The sequence below is a fragment of the Netta rufina genome (assembly GCF_964035555.1).
Source record: "Netta rufina genome assembly, chromosome: 17".
Taxonomy (NCBI): Eukaryota; Metazoa; Chordata; class Aves; order Anseriformes; family Anatidae; genus Netta; species Netta rufina.
The window spans coordinates 14303589-14324276 of NC_140141.1; the positions used below are offsets into that span (position 1 = coordinate 14303589).

The window sequence follows — 20688 nt, forward strand, 5'->3', positions numbered from 1 at the left end:
GGCAGTGACAGTATGGTCTGCTTTCTACGCTTCAGGCTTGGACTTTTGTGAAACATATCTTGATCAGATCATCCATTCTTCCCTCAGGATTTCGTGTCCCATCATTCCTGTGATCCAGAGTTTGACCTGGTGACTCCCGGGGAATGAGATCCTCTCCCAACCATCTCCTGTCCCCATTCTCTGTGGCTGGACTCCTGCAGTCCACGGCCTTTTGTTTCAATGGGCAAGAAGCAGGAAGCCACAGCGGCCAGCAGGCAACATCCACTGTAAACCACCAGTGTTAAATAGACTGAAGATTCCAACATCACCTGCAAAAAAAGGCAGAAAGTACAAAATAGTACTTACTGAGCCTTATCACAGAAAGAAGTGCAAATCCTAATGTAGTAGGACGAATTTTAGTGCCGTGGCAATTTAACCCATTATAGTGCTCTCCAGCACAGGGAATATGGTAGGAAGGGCAGCAAGAGCTCTCTTGATCTGGTTTGTGCTCTTCCCCCTATTTAAGACCTATCTTTTGCAATGTTTTTCACAAACCACCCTTAAATCCATGCAGCAGCCTGCTCCTTGGTTATTTATTCCCCATCATATGACCTCTGGAGTAAGAGAGAAACTCAGAGGTGAGCCTGAACTCTCCTCAGGAAATGAGCAACAACTCTCCTTCAATCCATCATGCACAGACTGCCCTTGGTACAGCCCTTGCAGCAGAGAGGCAGCTTCTCCATCACCTTCCTCTGCTATCAGCCTCGGGAGGAGGGAATTTACCTGTGCAATGAACGGGGTTATGAGGGCTCCCACTCTGGCCATTCCGCTGCACGTTCCCAGCCCCAAAGCACGCGTGGCTGTTGGATAAACCTGTGAACAAAGCATTAAGCTGTTAACCCAAGTGGGCAGCTCTCTGCTCTTCCTTCTGTCTCCTTAATCAACGGAAATTAATAAGTGGCACTAGAGCACGTTCTGTTAGACAACGACAACAAGATCGTGAACTCATATCTGGGGTTAGGTCCGTTGTGAAGAGGTCATAAAAATGACTTTCCCACCATGTTCTCACTCCCCTTAAATATTCTCATTACAAAATCAACCTCCTTACCTCAGGAGTGTAAACATAAGCAGCCTGAAATCCTCCTGAAATAAAAGCTCTTGCAATGAAGAGCAGCACAGTAAGAACATTTCTGCGAGAATAAAAAGGAGAGCAGTGTTTGGGATTGTTCTGTACAATCTGTTTGTTTAACTTGGAGGCAAGTGCAATAAAAAAATGCTAAATTTGTTAGAGCAATTCCTTTTGTTTTTTAATGAACCCTTTTTATTTTTTCTGGACCTTTAATATAATAATGATGCCAAACAATGTGCATTCCCACAATCACATCAGTTTTCTAAGTGTATTCATTCTAAATGACAGCTGCAGACTATTGAAATAAACAGCCAATGCCTAAGCTTATCTAAATAAGAAAAATATATCCCATGTTATGAATGGTGCTAAGGAAAAAAGGCACAGACGAGAAGGAAATCAGACTGCAGCTTTCCTTTTCCATACCAACTGAATATTTGCAGCTTTGTAAGGTTTCTCATTACACATTTTCTGTACTGTAATGTTTCTTACAGTGCCTGAAAAGGTTTAAATTCAGACAGCTCTCCTCCAGCTACATTTTTGTTTCCTTATTCTTCAGCCCCAAGAAACAGACGTTGTTGCATGCATGTGGCACTGAGGCTTGATGCAGTCAGAGGCAGACTCTCAGTGACATCAGATCTGATTTTAAAACTGTCCAATGGCTACCTCCTACTCAGACATGATGTCTTAATTTCCCCTTTGGATTGTTCTGTCTGTAAAATCACAGTGAAGTATTTCTCATCTCCCACTTCTTTTAATTTTCTATCAAACCCTTGTGAGAAAACCTGAGATCATCCTTAATTTTTTCCAGTTGAGCACGACCAACTCACAGATTTTCAAACCTCCACTTCTGCTACAATCAAGAGAGAATGTGGATGAATGAGTACCACTTTTTCATTGTGTTTTACTTACCTTCCAACACAGAGGAACAGCAAAAGACTGCAAAACGAGAAGACAAAAAAGGACAGGGCCATGGTTTTCTTGCGGCCTATCCGATCAATAATCCACAGTGTTACTAACACACCTGTAGAAGGAGACAAGTTGACTGTTGGGAACAGAGCTCAGGTGGAGGTTGCATCAGCTAGCTTTTAACATAGGCTGTTACTGAGATTTGAAAAATTGTTCTCTTTTTATAATACTTTGCTGGCAGAGGCATCAGGCAGGGGAGTGGAGCAGACTGTCCCAGTCACTGGTACTACATGCAGAGCAGAAGCTCCATGTCTCAGATGATTTTGTGTCGTGTTCACAGCCCCAGAGGTCCAAGCACCCACGTGCCTGCACATTCAGGGGACACAACCTGATGTAGGAGCAAGCAATCAACTCTGACATCTGCTAAACACTGGTTATTGCAGTGGTTACCAACCTGAGCACTGAAAATGCCTGACTCATGTCTAACTGGAATATATTTCATTCAACTTCCAACTGCTGTCCCCTACTAATCTTTCTCCTGCTAGATTTAAGGCTCTTTAGAACCTAATATTTTCTTCCCATTAAGTTATTTACATGCTGCCATCAAATTACTTCTCACCTGCTCTTTAATAAAAGAAATGGATCAAGCTCTGTAAGTCTCCCAATCTCAAATACTCTCTTCTGCAACTTTTCCAGATCTTTTTCAAAGCAGAGGTACAGCAAGTGTGAGGATTATGCAAGCATCAGTGTTGCCTGTGTCATTCAGAGATACCCCCTTATTATTTCGTACTCCTACTTGATTACATCTCAAGATCAAATCAGTCTGGTCAGCTACAGCATGAGTCCAAGAGTACATACTGTATTCTCTCCGCTGTACACTTATATCCTTCTCAGAATGACTGTTATACAGGACAGCCTTCTGTAGTGGGTTTACGTGGCAAGGTTTTGGTAGCAGGGAGCCATAGGGGTGGTTTCTGTGAGAAAGATCTAGAAGCTGCCCCATGTTTGGGAAGGGCCCCATTGTTTTCCAGATCCGAGCCAATAAGCGATGTTGTTTTGCGCCTCTGTGAGAGCATATTTAAGACAGGGAAAAAACGCTGCGCCACACAGCAGCCGGGAGAGTCAGTGGAGCGAGAGAACAGCCTTGCACCAAGGTCAGTGTAGAGGGAGGGGGAGAGGTGCTCCAGGCGCCGGAGCAGAAGTCCCCTGCGGCCTGTGGTGAGGACCATGGTGAAGCAGGATGTCCCCCTGCAGCCCATGGAGTACCACGGTGGAGCAGGGTTCCACGCTGCAGCCCGTGGAGGAGACCACGGTGGAGCAGGTGGCCCTGCACCGATGGAGGCTGCCGCCTGTGGAAGACCCCTGCCGGAGCAGATTCTGGGCCGGACCTGTAGCCCGTGGAGAGGAGCCCACGCAGGAGCAGGTGATCTGGCAGGAGCTGCTGCCCGTAGGGGAGCCAGGTTGGAGCAGTTTTCTCCTGAGGGATGGACCCCGTGGTACGGACCCATATCTGGAGCAGTTCTGGAAGAGCTGCTGCCTGTGGGAAGCCCACGCCGGACCAGTTCATCAAGGACTGCATCCCGTGGGTGGGACCCCACAGCACAGGGGACGAGAGTGACCGAGAAGGAGCGGCAGAGAAGAAGTGCTGTAGACTGACCATAACCCCCATTCCCCGTTCCCCTGCGCCGCTCGGGGGGAGGAGGTGGAAGAGGGTGGATGGGGGGAAGGTGCTTTTGTTTTTTTTTTTCCTTTGTTTTCTCACTTCTCTCGCTTGTTAGTTGTAGGCAATAAATCTTACTATCTCCTTATGCCGAGTCTGTTTTGCCCGTTACAATAATTATTGCGTGATTTTCTCGTCCTTATCTCAATCCTTGAGCCCTTTTCACATATTTTCTCCCCATTCCTCTTTGAGGAGGGGGAGTGAGAGAGCGGCTGTGGTGGAGCTCGGCTGCCCACTCGAGCGGAACCATGACAGTCCTTTTTGGCGCCCAACGTGGGGCTCAAGGAATTTGAGATAAGGATGATAGTTAGTAGAAGTAACGGGCAAAAATATGTGCAGGATGATTGTTAGGAATGTACAAGTTGTGAAGAATTTAAGAAAGCAGTAACTGTGATATGTTAGTGTGGTGAAGGGACGAGGGGTGGTGTGTGTGTAAAATGTCCACCTTGTCGGTGCTGTGATGATGTTATGTTTATTTTGGTGTGGTGAATTCTTTTTCTTTTTGATGTAAGTGAAGTTTGTGAAGGTTGTTGTGATAATTGTAAAGTAAGAGTATGTTGTGAGTAGTCTTAAATATGCTTTTAACAGAGGCGAGGGGTGGAATGTAGTGGGTTTACGTGGCAAGGTTTTGGTAGCAGGGAGCCATAGGGGTGGTTTCTGTGAGAAAGATCTAGAAGCTGCCCCATGTTTGGGAAGGGCCCCATTGTTTTCCAGATCCGAGCCAATAAGCGATGTTGTTTTGCGCCTCTGTGAGAGCATATTTAAGACAGGGAAAAAACGCTGCGCCACACAGCAGCCGGGAGAGTCAGTGGAGCGAGAGAACAGCCTTGCACCAAGGTCAGTGTAGAGGGAGGGGGAGAGGTGCTCCAGGCGCCGGAGCAGAAGTCCCCTGCGGCCTGTGGTGAGGACCATGGTGAAGCAGGATGTCCCCCTGCAGCCCATGGAGTACCACGGTGGAGCAGGGTTCCACGCTGCAGCCCGTGGAGGAGACCACGGTGGAGCAGGTGGCCCTGCACCGATGGAGGCTGCCGCCTGTGGAAGACCCCTGCCGGAGCAGATTCTGGGCCGGACCTGTAGCCCGTGGAGAGGAGCCCACGCAGGAGCAGGTGATCTGGCAGGAGCTGCTGCCCGTAGGGGAGCCAGGTTGGAGCAGTTTTCTCCTGAGGGATGGACCCCGTGGTACGGACCCATATCTGGAGCAGTTCTGGAAGAGCTGCTGCCTGTGGGAAGCCCACGCCGGACCAGTTCATCAAGGACTGCATCCCGTGGGTGGGACCCCACAGCACAGGGGACGAGAGTGACCGAGAAGGAGCGGCAGAGAAGAAGTGCTGTAGACTGACCATAACCCCCATTCCCCGTTCCCCTGCGCCGCTCGGGGGGAGGAGGTGGAAGAGGGTGGATGGGGGGAAGGTGCTTTTGTTTTTTTTTTTCCTTTGTTTTCTCACTTCTCTCGCTTGTTAGTTGTAGGCAATAAATCTTACTATCTCCTTATGCCGAGTCTGTTTTGCCCGTTACAATAATTATTGCGTGATTTTCTCGTCCTTATCTCAATCCTTGAGCCCTTTTCACATATTTTCTCCCCATTCCTCTTTGAGGAGGGGGAGTGAGAGAGCGGCTGTGGTGGAGCTCGGCTGCCCACTCGAGCGGAACCATGACACCTTCCCATTAGGTAGGTAGGGACTATGTGTATTTGCCAGTCACAGAATTGAGAGATTATCTTCTACATGTGAAGAAACAGTGGCTCTCATATACTATCTTCGTTGTCCTGTGTCAAGCTGTTCATTGAAATTCATCAGAAACTGACTAAAAATCATGACTAATGCTGGACACAGAGCTTTAGGAAGCAAGTCCGCCCTTGATTGACTATACCCACGATCCCTTTAAAATAGTTCTTGATAGTCATTTATGGATAAAAGTTCAAGCAATCCTGCCCCTTTGATTTAATTGTTACTCTTCCTCTGAATGCATAATGTGTTGCTTGGATAGAATCCACAATGAGACAGGCCACTATAGCTTCACAAAGCAATTACTAGTGATTTTATCTGCAGAGATCACATGGACAGTGAAGGGAGCTACAGCTACTGTGTGTAATGCATATATTAAACTGTCCAAGCTGAAAATACACTGATATTAGGCCAGACAGAAGAGCCCATTGCATTGCTGTACCTGAGTCCATTCCACTCATGTTGGCAGTGAAGAACTGATGCTTCTTATCGCCACTTACCAGGGAATTCTGACAGAGTTGTCCAGAGCAGATCAGTGTAGTCTTCCTCTGTCAGATACTCACAGCTCAGGCTGCACTTTGCTTTAACTTCTTTCCTTCTACTGGAAACTGTGGGAGAAAAAAAAAAAAAAGAACATAATTTAAGTAATCTCTTCTCTGCTCATCTTCCTTTACTCCTGCTATGTCCTAACAATTCTTACTGCTGAAACTGATAGAAGTATGGAAGAAACCCTGCTGAACAGCAGGTATATTCTGCCCAGAAGATACAGCTGGAACTGAAGTTTTGATGCCTTAAAATTCAGACTGGCATCCACAGTCCTTTTCAAACTAACAGCAGAAAGTGAGCCAATAAAAGACATTCCATTGCTTTTCAGGGCATATTTAAAAAGAAGAGATGGACAAGTACTCACTGCTGCAGACGTCTCCTGCTTGGAAGAACTCTGTAGTTAATAAAACTAACCCATAATATGAAAAAGCATTGGAAAACCTGCAAGGAAGAAAATAAGAGAGGAAGTCTCAGCTGACCAAACCTATAGCAAACAACACAAATCAAAACTGAACTCACTGTGTGAGGACGTCTGCTAAGTACTACCTCAAAGCTATTTCCTATCAGCATTTAGAAAATGAAAGGGCAATTAGATCTAGAATGCTAGTGACTGGGTGGTTTAATAAATTACAAATCAATACATTTATTTATTTATTTATTTTGAGGAGGAGGAAGCTGTTGTATTTTAGTGATACTATAAAATACCTCCATCAGAAGCCATTTAGAATTGTGCTGGCACTGAGCCATTTATATTTTCTCTTACCATATAAACCAGAGTAACAACGTGGTCCATCTAAAATGTGGTGTAAAAAGGTCCCTCATTTTTCCTCGGTCTTCCTGTTGAAAATAAATGGAAGTCAGACAATCGTGGTACTCACTGGTCCTGGACTGGAGGACGTATGGTAGCAAGGGATAACATAACACAAAGTATGATGTACTACAGCTCAGGAAAAGTGTTCAATTTCAGCTTGGGGTTTTTCAGGTTGGAGGAGCCACACTGAAGCTGGAATCCTCTGCTAAGTGGAATTCTTTGGGAACACAACATTATCAAAACAGTTCATGCACAGGGCATGCTACTGCTTCACAAGGAAGGTGAGAATCTATCTGAACAAGGAGAGGCTGGAAAGAGGCAGAGCAGAACTTTGCCAATCCTCAGCTGACACATGATTCATGTGGCCCACAGTCAGCTCTGGTAAATTAGCACAGCCCATCAGGGCTTCTGATCTAGGGTGAGGTCCCACGGAACTATAAGCAGCCCTCCGGCAAGCAGACCCCTTTTAAACTGAGTGTTTCTTAGACAGACAGACAGGCAGGCTCAGCACATAAACTTGTGGTTAAGGAAAAGTGCTTTCCCACCCCACCCTGAAAACAGAATCTTCCAAAACTTGCAGACCATCAAAAACTCGCACAGCCCATCAAAATTACCCTAACTGAACCAAGCATTTGTGAAAGGCACAGGATCTCCAGTCGTCACTGATGCAGACCACAGAAAATCAAACCTGTATTTCCAATTAGCAAGATCATTACCAACAGGCTCCTGCCTAGTTCTACAATTTTGCTGTTGTTCAAACCTATGGGTCTCCCTCTGCTGTCCCTGATTGCTGGCTAACTTTCTTTTCTTGTAACTTTCTTTTCCTATAAAAGCCTGCTCTTTGTTCTGTAAATGCAGAGCCACTTTGTATGTTGACAGGAGTGCTGAAAAGTTGGCCATATAAAACTAAAGAGAAAAGAAATCCAGTGCAATTCACACAGAAATATAATACAGTTCAGAAGTAACAACTTGAATTATTCCATGTGTTAGGACTGAATAGGAGCTTGTAGCTTTCCAACTCCACAAAACCAGGATTAGATTCAAAATGAGCTACAGCTAAAGGGTCCAATTCCACCTTGCCTCATGAGTTTAGGTCTGGGAATTTTGATCTGAGCTCTCCTACAGTCATGAGATCTGATCTTCTTTAACAGAAGGGTCTTAAAGAGAGACGAAATAACATTTTGAAGGTCCTTTTGACTTTGGGGATTTTCATGTAAATAAAAATGTAGTTAGTACAGGCTAAGTCTTCCTCACTGTGGAATAGACATACGTGATCATCTCTCATTCTTAATTAGTGGTTGAGACATCAAAATTAAATTTAGCATTGATTATTTGCTTATAAAAATACACATGACTGTAGTACAGTTTCACTACATCCCACATTATTAAGGTGTCTGTTACCTGTACCTACCTGTCTGGAAATAATTAATTTTCCCAAGGGCATCGGAGCTCCATTTTCTGTTGCTATCCGCTTTAAAGTGGCAATTGCTTTTTCTTGATTTCCAGATAATACATCATACCTGGCACTTTCTGGCAGCCACTAGCAGAGCAAAGCACATCACATGCACAAAGATGTCAAAAACACAGCAGTACACAAACTGGGGACTTTCTCTGTGGGTTTACAGTGGGAAATCTCCGTGACTCCAGCAGACTACTAACATAAGAAGGGATCACAGAACCAATCTTTAACAAATCAGAAAAACATCTTTCTGTCAAAGGTCAAGTTCCTTATTAGGCTTTAAGAAACTGCAAAACAGCACTTTCACCATAAAGTCAGAACTCCAGCCTAAATCTTTCCCTTCTGTTGCCTCATTTTCATTCTTGAGAAATATTAGACATTTTTGCAGGATCTTGGCATTATATTTTCTCAGTGGGAAAGGCAAAGCATCCTGGGCAGATAACAAGATGCTCTAGGCATTACAAAATTTGCATTTTTAAGCTCCTTTTAAAAACAGTGCATGTTAGCACTTGTATAACTGTTTGGAGGTATTCCTGAAAAACAATGACAGCGACTAAGGAATAATAAGAGCTGCTGAACAACCTGACAAGGATATACATGTTTGAGAAGACTGAATGAATGGCAGACATATTACCTAATAGCACACTGAAGCTCAGGTTTAACTTAAATACACCCTTATTTAAGAACCTGCACTATGCAGATTTTACCCCTGGCTTGGGTCAGTTTTTTGGATGGACATTAATTACAGAAGTTATGAGTTTTGGTAAAATAATTTAAGAATCTAAAGGGCAGTCAGGGAAACAGCAACAGATTTTAATAAAATGTTGATTCCATTGAAATGACTTGAAACAAAGTCATTAAATTGGAAAGAGATTGCCAGGCCTGATTTGGCTTCATAAATTCCAGCCCACCATTGTCCTCTAGCAATTACAGTCACATAAACACAGTTCTCACTGCACTGTTGTTACTAGTACTCTGCTGAAACAATGGAATTTTTGTCATTATTTCAGATGTTTCACAAATACATCAACTCAAAGCCCAAAAGCTGTCACAATACCCTTCAATCAGGGTACACATCTTTAGAAAAATACCTACAAAACATAGGACAGCAAAGAGCAAAAGTGGAAGGGCAGAAAGAATGAGAAGCCACCGCCATCCAAGAGTGGGCATCACCAACACTGCCAGGAGGACTTCAAACACGGTCCCAATAGCCCAAAAGACCTGCCAAAGGGAAAAGAAATGGTCAGAAATGAGAATGAGAATGTTATTAAGGCATTCTTTGTAGCATTCTAAAATGTGCTCTCATGGGACAGCTGGAGAGAGAAATGCCAGAGACATTTCAAATATGCACCACTGTATTCAACAGAAACCCAGACATTTAAGGGGATTTGTTTACATGTTGCAGAAGATCAGTTCTGAAAATCTAGCATCGACTTTCTTTAAACACTCATGATTAACTGTAGGTAGCTTCTCATCATGAAAGGACTCATCACATTGTGCTTCTATTAATAACTACTAACATCTGTCTCTGGGTATTATTCCCTCCTATCACTATGAGATTTATGGTATTTGTTTTCCTTTACAAAACCAAGCTACCAAAGCCACAGAGTTTGTCCTGCAAATGAAAGAAGGAATTGATAGCTTCCTGGCAAGTAATGGAGCTGGCATCCTCTTGCATATCTTAGCCATGCACGGTTATTCTCCTTTGGATTATGAATCGGCACAAGGACTAGTTTCCTTTTCCTGTTAGCTCACTATTTAATGCTCAGAATGTATTTCTAACCCAGGGTTGCTCTGAGGTAGCCAAACTGTGGCAGAACAAAAGTGACACAGAAAGGCGTCATTTACCTACCGAACTCTGTTTCCAGAAGATTAATCAACTGAAAGTAGGATTAGCCAGCAGTTACCTTAGAAAACTGATTTTGTATTTGAGAAGCTGTTTGGATTTCGTATTTTTCATGAGGATACTGCTTCCGAATGGACTGATGCAGACAAGTAACAGTACTGTTCTCTGCTCAGCACTGGCACCCTTCAACCATCCGTTCAAGGGCTGCATATGTTGCCTTAAAGTATTTATAAGGCAAAATTCTGCGCTCTGTGACTTTGATATATTTGGAGTGAGTCTGGAGAGCTGAATTTAGCTCTCAATTTACTGAACAGTCAGTTCTCTGTTATCCAGTAGTGAGCTGTAGATTAATTTCACCATGGCATTAGGTCATACCCAAAGGGCTTCTTTCATGATACCCTTAGAAGTGCTGGGTGCTTGGCACTGGTTCTGGGACCACTAGCCTTAAGTGCTGGAGAACAGGATGCAGGCTTGTCTTAGCTCACTCCATGTGAGTATTCACCTCAGAAATATGGGAAAAGGAGATTTCAGGCACATATCGTCATGGTATTGAGGAATACAAATGCAAACCCTCCTAATCTGGATCTTCACGAGCCAATTCACAACAATAATTTATGCAGCACTAGATGCATGTTCGTTTGCAAAAAGGCAGACCAGCAACAAGTACAAACCTTTACAAAAATGTAGAATGCTGCTTTCAGACCTGAACTAGATCTAGTGTATGAGGTTAACCTCAGTTCCACGCTAACTGAATGGATGTAAGCAACAGCAGAATATGTCCCCCTACAGACCAGTACATATAGCTACACTGCTCACCTCTATTAATAAAATGCATTTTGCTCTGGCTTTCATTGGAAGGAATTCAGCATATAAGGTTACCCTGTAAAGAGTGAACATTGAGAAAAATGTTACGTTAGCACTTTGAGAGATGTTCAGATGACACACTTGTATTTTATTAAAATCACCAAACCCACAATGGTAACAGAAACCCCTTCCTGGTCTTCAGAGCCACCAAGACTGTGGACAGTGTTCAGGCTCCACTTGCTGAAACAAAACAATCTTTTTTAGTTTATCATTGCAAGAGAGGACAAAATTTGCTCTGTTCATGTGACTTTGTGATGCTATAGTTGTTGGCTAAATGTAGCGGTTCTTGGAGCATGTTTTCCTACCATTGCTTTGGGCTGGGACAGGCATGATGCCTGTATTTTCAATGTGCTCCATCAGCAGTCAACACAGATGCCTGCTAGGTAAAGTATTTCTTCAGGGCTTTACAACTGGCTCAGTGAATTTCACATTGGCCTACTCTGCCAGGTTTCAATTCTCTAAGAGGTAAATACTTTCTAGATCTGATTGTGTTACTGGTATACAATAATAACAATACTTAACATATAACACTGGTAAATAATTTGCATTCTTTTATCATGGGAATTCAAAAAGAAATCGTCTAACTTTGCAGAGTTGTTTCATAACTGTGCCAAGAAGTAATGGTACAGCTTCTGTATGAGTATTTGCTGAGGATGGAACCCCAGGGCCAGCAGCCAGCTGAGGCTCTCTTGTCCCCTTCAGTCTGGAAAGACTTGTAGTACTTTGCTCCTACTCTATTTGCATTCCACTGACTCATCCTGTTCCTGCCTGTAAACTCCTTAGGCTTTCTTTAATGCTTGTGGCAAAATTCCTTCTCACTTGAGAAATGGTGGATTGATCTCTAACTTCCCAGAATTTGGTTCATCAAAGTATGCTATTAAATCAGTAATTAAGAGGAAAAGGAACAAGAATCATGTCATGAAATGTAGAGCAGTTCCCTATATATCACAGCAGGAATCAGAGAAAAAATAATGCTATAAAGAACCATTCTCTTTAGAGAATACAACACATCTTTGCAAGACTACAAGCTGGAAAAGTGAATGATCATACTCAGGGTTACATAATATCTCACAGAAGATTCCAAGAGGAGGTAATTTATTACTGCTGGATGCATTCTTTTTAATAGCACCTTTCACAAAAATTCTCTCTCATATCCATTGTAGAATACAACAATACAATGATAAGGATGCCTACGTCATTCCACTGAAATTCAGCTACTCACTTCCAAAGTTATACAGCCTACTTAATATTAGATAGGAGTTATTTCTCCTGTTACTTATATATTTATTCTTTTTGTCAAAGGTATCACTATTATAGTAAGAGCAAGAAAAAGGCTCGGCAGCAATGGAATCCACTCTGAGTTCTGTAACCATCTCTTCTTTGTCTCTCATTAAGTCATGTTGCCTTTGTGTTTTATCCACCCCCCTGTAAAATGTCATTAGCTGAGCTGCAGCCATTCCACTGAGGCTCTGTGGAACAACACTAATACGTGTTTGCAGTACAAGGCATTATTAACTCTGACACTTTGTCTTTGTTGTTCTCCTGCTTCATTCCAGTTGTGCTCAGTTGGAACTGCATGGCAGAAACTGCCTCACTGCTGGTTGATACACGGCAGGCTAAGAACTTTCCTTTTTTACACACCCATTATGCTTTTGTGCAGCTTCTAAAAGAGGTCATGTGAGCAGAAAAAGAAAATTAATAATACTATGATGCTCCATCTCAGCTCTGAATCTTTTATCTGGGAATAGCAGTAGAAAAGACAGGATATTGACCTGCTTTGTGAAGAAGTCTATGAGCCATCAATCAAACTTAGGCTCTGACTACTCCGAAATAGCACCTCCATGGGGCAAAATATCAATTATTAATAAGGATAAAAGACTACACGGAGAGGGAATGGATATACTCATCCCTTTCCATTTATAATTAAAAGCCAAGAGCAGGTTTATTTATTTAAAGTGGAAAATTTAGAAATCCTCCTCTTAAGTGAACGGAAAGAAGTAATAGAGAAATATCCTGATGCTACTTTTGTGTTAGAAATGTGTCTGAGCCATTAAAATACCTCAACTGCTCCAGGTTTGGATGATGTGAGTTTCGAATTCCAGTTCAGGTTCAGAACCAAAAGATCAGGCTATGATTGAACGATAATCTGGAGTTCTTTTAAAAAAACAACGGTAGTCAGGGCTTTGTTCTACCCCTTCATTCTAACTCCTAGTGTATTGCAACAAGTCCACATCATCCCTTACTGACTTCCCCAATACAATCTGGCAATGCAGTGTTTGGGCACAGCTACCAAACACTGTCTGTTGTGTTTTAACCACTTCTAGGAGGGCTACCTGGGTCTCTCATTTTCACCACAGTTTACCTGAGGGAATGAGAGAAGCTTAACAGGTCTCAGGGCACACAACATATTGCTTTTAAGTACCCAGCTCATTCACGTGGAAGTCTTTGTAAATCTGATTCGCTTCAGTGATGTGTTAGATATCTTCAAAGCCTTCTCAGGGTTAAATATATTAGTTGCAAATACTAAAAGAAAAATGAGCTTGGGACAGTGAAACTGAGGAATGTCTTCGATTTGATACAAGCATTTTTAAAAACATAAACCAAAGAAGATAGAAAAGAGAAATTTGGACTTGTGAATATTTACTTACGACTGAGGCACTCCTCCAATGCCAAACCCCACCAGGCCCCTCAGCACCAAGATCCAGCTGTACACCGGGGCAAAACCACTGAGGATCCCATAATAGAGTGTCCATAACACGCTGATCTTTAGCCCCTGTATTTAACAAACAAGCAAAAGGAAAAGTCTCTGCTGTTACACAGATTAACAAAATGCAAACTAGAGCTTCAAACCCAGAAAGTGCCAATGCTATTTCTGTAAGCCCAATAGCTAAAGGTTTCCTAACGACTGGAGAAAGGTGGCACAGGTGGTACCACAACAAGTTACCTGATGTAGGTGATGCATATATGTGCCCATTCGCAAACAGAGCACAAAGTTCCTCTATTTGTACAAAGAATCCATTTAAGTGATTTGCTGTATGGCACACAAAATTTCACAGAGGCTTTCACAACAACAAAAAAGAACATACTTCAGTTTGTAACACAGTCTGGCTGTTACATCAGCGTTTATTTTTCTCACTTCTCATTTTCTGCTTTCCTCTCCAAACTTCTGTCCTTTTATTTCATGGGAGGTCACTTCTGGCTCTGCTTAATTGTGCTTAATTCTTCGTACATGTGGGCTATGACATTTGTGAACATCATGCACTAGAACACTCACACTGCAGCAATACTTGAATATATTTCAGTAAGAGCTGAAGACTTACTGTTTTCCTCCCATACTGATCTGAAATGTTTCCCCAGAGGGTGGAACTGGACATCATTCCCACAAAAACCACCTATGAAAAAAAAATAGAAAAAAAATCTTCCCCTTAACAACAAGACAAGTGAAAATTTCTGTATGACAGCAAAGAAAACACAGCTTCACAATTAAAGGCCCCCCAGGATTTTAACTTATTTAAATTTACTGAATATTTTGACCAATTTACACAAAACCACAAATGGTATCAAATCTACAGGAAAAAGAAATGTTGCAGGAGTTAAAGTACACGCAACACAACAGAGGCATATGCTGAGGGAAGGTTCCCCAAACCAGTTTTCTTATCTCCAAAGGCATTACATGTTTCCAACATCATAGCCCCATTCTTGGAGGTGGTATTATAAGAGCTTTGCTTGCAAAGATCACTGGATGACCCACCTTGAAAAGTGACTGCTTGCTCTTTCCCTGATGGCTCCCAGTCTGGCCATGTACAAGGGAAACGACATACAGTGAAAAGAATTTTCAGGAAAGATGGCCAAAATTTATCTTTTTTTTTTTTTTTTTTTTTTTTTTATTAGTTAAATGGTTTGAATTTTAGGATGAATCTGAGTCACTTCATAAATTTTCCTAGAGATCACATGAAACTTTGAAACTTGCAAATTTTCCTCAGTTCCCCCTAAGTTTCTTCTTCAAGCTCTGGTTTTAATAAAGAATCCTATTTCTTTTAATCCAAACACAACTTCCAAAGGTGATGAGCAGAGTCAACTTTGGGATCTAAAGAATAATATCTGAACAATGAGTGTAAAAACCTTACAGAATACAGGAGCTGTCAGTTATTTTTCCTACCGATGTGAGCAATGCAACCTGCCAGCTTGGTAATCGCCACTCACAATGAAGCTGAGGAGCTAGGATACTTAAAATCATCATTTCCATAGCATCTGCCATCTAGAAAGGTAAAAAAGAAATAAAAACAAATAACTGACTGAAAATTCGATTGACATAGCAGTTCATAATCCATCATCTTGAAATTAACTTTGGTTCTGCTCATGCGATTTCCACTCTGCAGGTGAAATAAAACAGTTATGTTTGCAAGGTTCAGTGGATGTACAAATTCCACTACTGACTTAGGATCTGAACCACGGCAGGCTGCAATCTTACATGTAGACGATAGCTAGTAAATACAGACTTGTGGTATTATTACCCCAAATATACCACAGTAAACGTAACAAATACCACTTCAGAAATAGCAGACAAGTGAAAACAAAGCCTGTCTTCCTGTTCTTGATACCAAAGTTAAAACTACGAGTACTGGCTCGCTGTTCACCTGAAACAGAGATTACAAGAATAATAATGTTGACTAATATAGGAAGCAGAGAATGTAGCTAATGGGATGAAATGTGGTAAAATCACTGACTGAAGACTGAGATCTGTCTCTGTAGGAATAGCCTAGCACACTTTTCATTTGAAACAAGTATTTGAAGTAGAGAACCAAAATGATTTTTCAAACCCTGACTTATAACAACTTCAGCAACAGCGAGACCAACCAGCCACTCATTACCTCTATATAACAAGTTTGAGTCCAGCTGTGATTTTAGAATTTTAGGTAACACTCTTCATTGCACAACTATCTGTTTAGAGATTTCTTCGTCTACAGAGAATGGCTACAGAATTTGAAATCACTTAGATACTCTAACTAGTGATCATGCAATTGACCTTCATAAAAATTACTTGCCCATGCCAATCCAGTAATGATAGAGAGCTTCCACTGGAACTTTCCAAATCCAATGGCTTCCACCGCATCTTCCACCATGAAAGTATCTAGAAGGAAAACAATTCTAGTGCAGAAGTGTATTCCTTTCCTAGTAAGACACATCCCTTGAGACAGCATTTTCTGTCAATGCAATTACTTATTAATTGGGTAATCTGCTTAGGTTTAAAATAAATAGCAGAGCTACCTAGCTTTTATACAAATCTTACCCAGGAAAATCTCTATGGTTTTCAGGAATTGTGCTAAAGCCAAGACAATCTTAAATATTCATAAAATATTTTATTCACGTAGAAGTAAATCAGTGTAGCACCAATGACTTCGGTATATTTTCAGCTTACTACTACCAAGAGTGACTCCACCAGCCACTCACTTGCAACTTTCTCTGCTCAGAAGTATATATAATACTATAAAAGAGATATATATATAAGTATATATAATATATATACGATATATATATAAGTATATATAATACTATACAAGAGATGGAAAGTGCAGAAGAATATTTTGTTGAATTGAGAGTCAAACTGTAATTATTTGAATGAAGAATTTTCCCAAGACATCTAAATCTTAAAACAGTTTTGTTACAAATGCTGATGGTTGTTTCCCACATTGCCATGACCTCATTATTTTGTGCTATCTGAAGAGGCTAAGATATATCAAATTCCTTTGCTCAAATGCAAAATGAAAAATGCAACCAAATTTTGATCTTCAGGTTGTTTTAATCAGTTTAAGTTTCAAGGATTTAACACTTCCAGCAGCTCATAAAGTACATTTGCCACACGAAAGCTTTGTCTAGCTAAGAGTTGGACATCCTCACTAAACAAAAGACCAAACACAAACCAAAAGGAAATCAAACAAAACCCAACTGATAAAGCAGAGATGTCACAGGACCTGAGTCTGTGACTGCAACCCAGGCATTTGATGTGTTGGCACTGAAGTTCACTGTACTGGCAGGCTGTATCGTTTGCACTTTTTTGGGTAGTGTGCCAACTGAAATATGCTACATATATCTGCAGACTTGCATTGATGCACTGAGTCTTTCAAAAAATTCATCCAACTCACTCCATGCTATTCTGGCTTCCTATTGCACCAATATGTTAATAAATAAGACTCTGGGAAAATAGCCATCCTAGAAAATTTGAGTATGTCCTGTGCTAAGACTAAACCAGCACTTCTCATGCCTTCTAAAGTGGTGTTACCTTCAGGGCAGTCAGCACTTTTTTCCTAGGCAGAAAGCAGAGGCTGGGATGGAAATTTATTCTGTCCCTCTTGTCCTCTAGGCAAGTGGCAGACAGGGACACCACAGAGGTTTCCCGCTCAGTTGAGCCACGTGTAACTGTTCCAGTAAACTTGGAGACGATTTCGGAGTACCAATCAATTTTAAAGGAAACTTTAGCAAGCTGCCTATCTGAAATCAGTCATGACAACTGGATATACAGCTCCTTAAAAGGGTCTAGTACTGGTAATATAGAATCAAACACATAAAGAAACCCTCAGAGGACAATGTTTCTAAATCATCATTTTCAGGCACAACCTAATTTACCCGTTATTGTTTCCTTTTATGATCGGAGGATCCTTAGCTTCTCTAAACCCAGTGTATTCATCCTGGCTGATGTGAGGAGGCCACACTTTTTTTTTCCGTGAAGGAAAACAAGAAACGTGCTCACCATCAGTTGGGTTGGCAAATTCTTTTGGCACTGCAGCTCCATCCTCTAGCTCGACAGCCTCTAGCTCTGTCCGAACACCCTCAATCTGAATTTCATGTTCTCCTGAAATGGCATCCTCTTCTGACCTTGCACTTTCCCCAGTGCGGCGAAACTTGACCACCCTGAGAATACAGAAATGAGGATTAAAACTTCGCTGGGTCTTTTCCAGGTTGAAGCTGTGTTTGGTTAGTCTTGAAGGACTATTTGGTCAAATAGCTGGCAGCTTTCCCACCACCCTCCTGTCTCCATTTCAGTCACAGAGAATGCTGCGACTTTTATTTGTATCTGCTCTAAGTTAGTTTATTTATTTACTATAATTTTGGTTGTCCCAAAGCCTGATGCAAAGCCCATTGAAGCATATGGACGCATTTTCTCCAGATTTCAGGAGGTCTGAAGTGCCATTACTCCAGGGATTATGACTGAATCTCATTCATACCATCAATACTGGCAACTATTCAGTGCTCTAGCAAGCCACAAGCAAAACTTTTTACACTAATAAAAGCCTTTCTGACCATAAAGTACCCAATCACAAAACCACAAAATCCCTGTGTTATTGTTTCATACTGTGTAATATTTGTTCAAGTAGACTTTCAGAACTGGCCATTTCGGAGACGATGGTTCCAGATGCTGTACAAAGGTACGGTGACTGATCTAAAAATCGTAAATACTTCAGTGGCAATCTGAGTAGAGAGCTCCCTGGCCACCTTCCTCATCACAGCAAATAAAAGAAAATGGTTTTCACTTAAGAACCTATGAAGCAAACTGACACAAACGAAGAAAAACACACAGAGACATTCACTGTTCCGTACTTCCTAATTTTTTCACAGCTGAGACATCTCAGTGAGAGGCATTTGTTTGCAGGATCTTACAGTATGGAATAAATCTAATTATACCTACATTGAAAAGTACTTTAGAACATTTTTCTGAGCTTTGTTTAAAAAGAAAAAAAAATGGGAAAAATGGCCTAATGAAATCATGTCTCATTCTTTTTACTTACAAGCTGAATGCAACTGAACTCGGTATTTGAAAATACCAGGAGTTCAAGTCCATTTTCCCAACTTATTAGAAATGTTATGGGACAGTTTGTTCTGTCATTGACACGAGCTCATTAATATTTAAAATCAACTTTAAACATACATTCCCTGCGGTGCAGACTCAATGGTTTACAAACAGGAATGTGTTTCAAACCACACGATAATGGAGCATTAGGAGAAATGCACTTATTTTGAAAGAAAGCATTTTGAACTCATGAAAAGGAAAGGAAATCCTGCTGTTAAAAGGCAGCAGCGCTTTTATCACCTTCTTGCACAGATCTAACAACCACATCCCAACAGCAAGGAGTTTGTCATAAACAACAGCATTTTCCCTGTGCAGCAGCGTTTGCTTCCCTGAAACACACAGTTAGCAAGTATTAATGATACTCACTGCACACACAGCTTTGCAAAAAAAAGGTTGCAATCTGCAATCAGTTCACTGCACGAAGCAGGAAGCCGAGGAAGATGCCTTCCCTAGCACAACGTTATTTACAGATGCAATCCACCTTGCAAATGCAATAGCAATGTTTCCTCTCAGAAAATCTTCTGGCACTTGCAGGGTTTTATTCCACCCCTCCTTATTTCTACCAGCCATCAAGTTCGTGCAAGGATTAAAATGGAGTGAATTTATATAACAAACCAACCCCTGCCTGCGTGCCCCAGGATGCTGAACCCAGGCAGCTACACAAGGAAAATGGCCTGCTTCCCGGGGCCTAAGACACTTCCCCGAAATAATTCCCTGCAAAATCCCCAGGATGCACACCATCCCCGCAGCCCGTTGAGCAGAAACCCCGCGCATCCCCGCTCCCCTACCGGTGCTACTTACGGCAGCTGTCTCAGCTGGAATAAATCATCCTCCATTGCCAGGCTGCGTCTGGAGGAGCTGCTCTCATCGCTCTCGCATGGCGGGGATGGCTGGAGCTGCGGGCAGGCAGGCGCGGGCGGCTGGACAGCTCCGGCAGCCCGCACCGAGCGGCTGGCCACGGCACGGCACGGTTGTGAATAGCACGGCGTGGCACGGCGTGGCACGGCTCAGAACAGCACAGCACGGCGTGGCACGGCTTGGAACGGCACGGCACGGTGGGTAGAGGCAGCAGGCAGCAGCGACTCCCTCCCCGTGCCGTGCCGTGCTGCTGCGGGCAATGCTTGCCCCTGAAAATGAGGTGGGCACCGTGGAGGTGGCTTCCCCGTGGGCTGCTGCTCCCGGAGGGCTGCGGAGGGTCTTCCCCGAGCTCCTGGCACAGGCAGGTGGGCTGCACAACTGTCCTGTTGATGAGGGGCTCGGCAGAGAAGCCCCCACATGGTCATTGAGCTGCTGAAGATGCTCGGGGACGGTCCTGTAATGGGGGTTCCCAGTGTGTGCCCCTCAGGCTCAGAATGTGATCACTATGTAAAAAATCACACATATCTACCTGGAATATTCATCCCTGTAGACCTTTTCCTTCAATCGGAAGAGAAAATTGACCTGTGCTTAGGCCTGCACTTACAGAAGAATCCTTCCTACGGAAAGGCCTGCAGGAAAAAAATCAAGAGGAAAGATATGCCAGGAAAAGGACTGAAAGGCTTCTGGCATGGTTAAAATGTAAAATTCACTTGGCAAATTAGAGAAATGGCCTGAAGTCAACACAGTAAAGTCAAATGAAGACAGGTGAAAAGCACTATAGTGAGAAAGAAGGTGCAAAAATTCCAGACAAGGAACACCTGATGAAGCCAGAAGCTTGGCCTGGCTATGGCAAACCAAGCACGCCTCAGTTTGTGAATGAGAGCTGCTCAACTGTCACACAGATTTAGCTTGTGACACTAAATACTGAAAATGTTAGCAGCGTGTAGCATTTACAGGAAAAGACTCACAATTGATCTAGCTAGAGTTTCAGCTTCCTTAA

The 20688-nt window shown here is 42.5% G+C and overlaps 1 protein-coding gene across 1 annotated transcript; it reads right to left on the reverse strand.

Annotated features, from left to right (window-relative positions):
• Positions 1-101: 101 nt before the first annotated feature.
• Positions 102-19666, reverse strand: SVOP (SV2 related protein; the record flags this gene model as incomplete). Its single annotated transcript, XM_084296970.1, has 16 exons — positions 102-308; positions 763-852; positions 1088-1169; positions 2018-2129; positions 5959-6066; positions 6369-6445; positions 6768-6841; positions 8227-8355; positions 9370-9495; positions 10937-11000; positions 13633-13757; positions 14305-14376; positions 15144-15242; positions 16030-16115; positions 17733-17893; positions 19632-19666. 16 exons carry the CDS (start codon positions 19664-19666, stop codon positions 102-104), a joined length of 1647 nt encoding a protein of 548 aa, XP_084153096.1.
• Positions 19667-20688: the final 1022 nt, after the last annotated feature.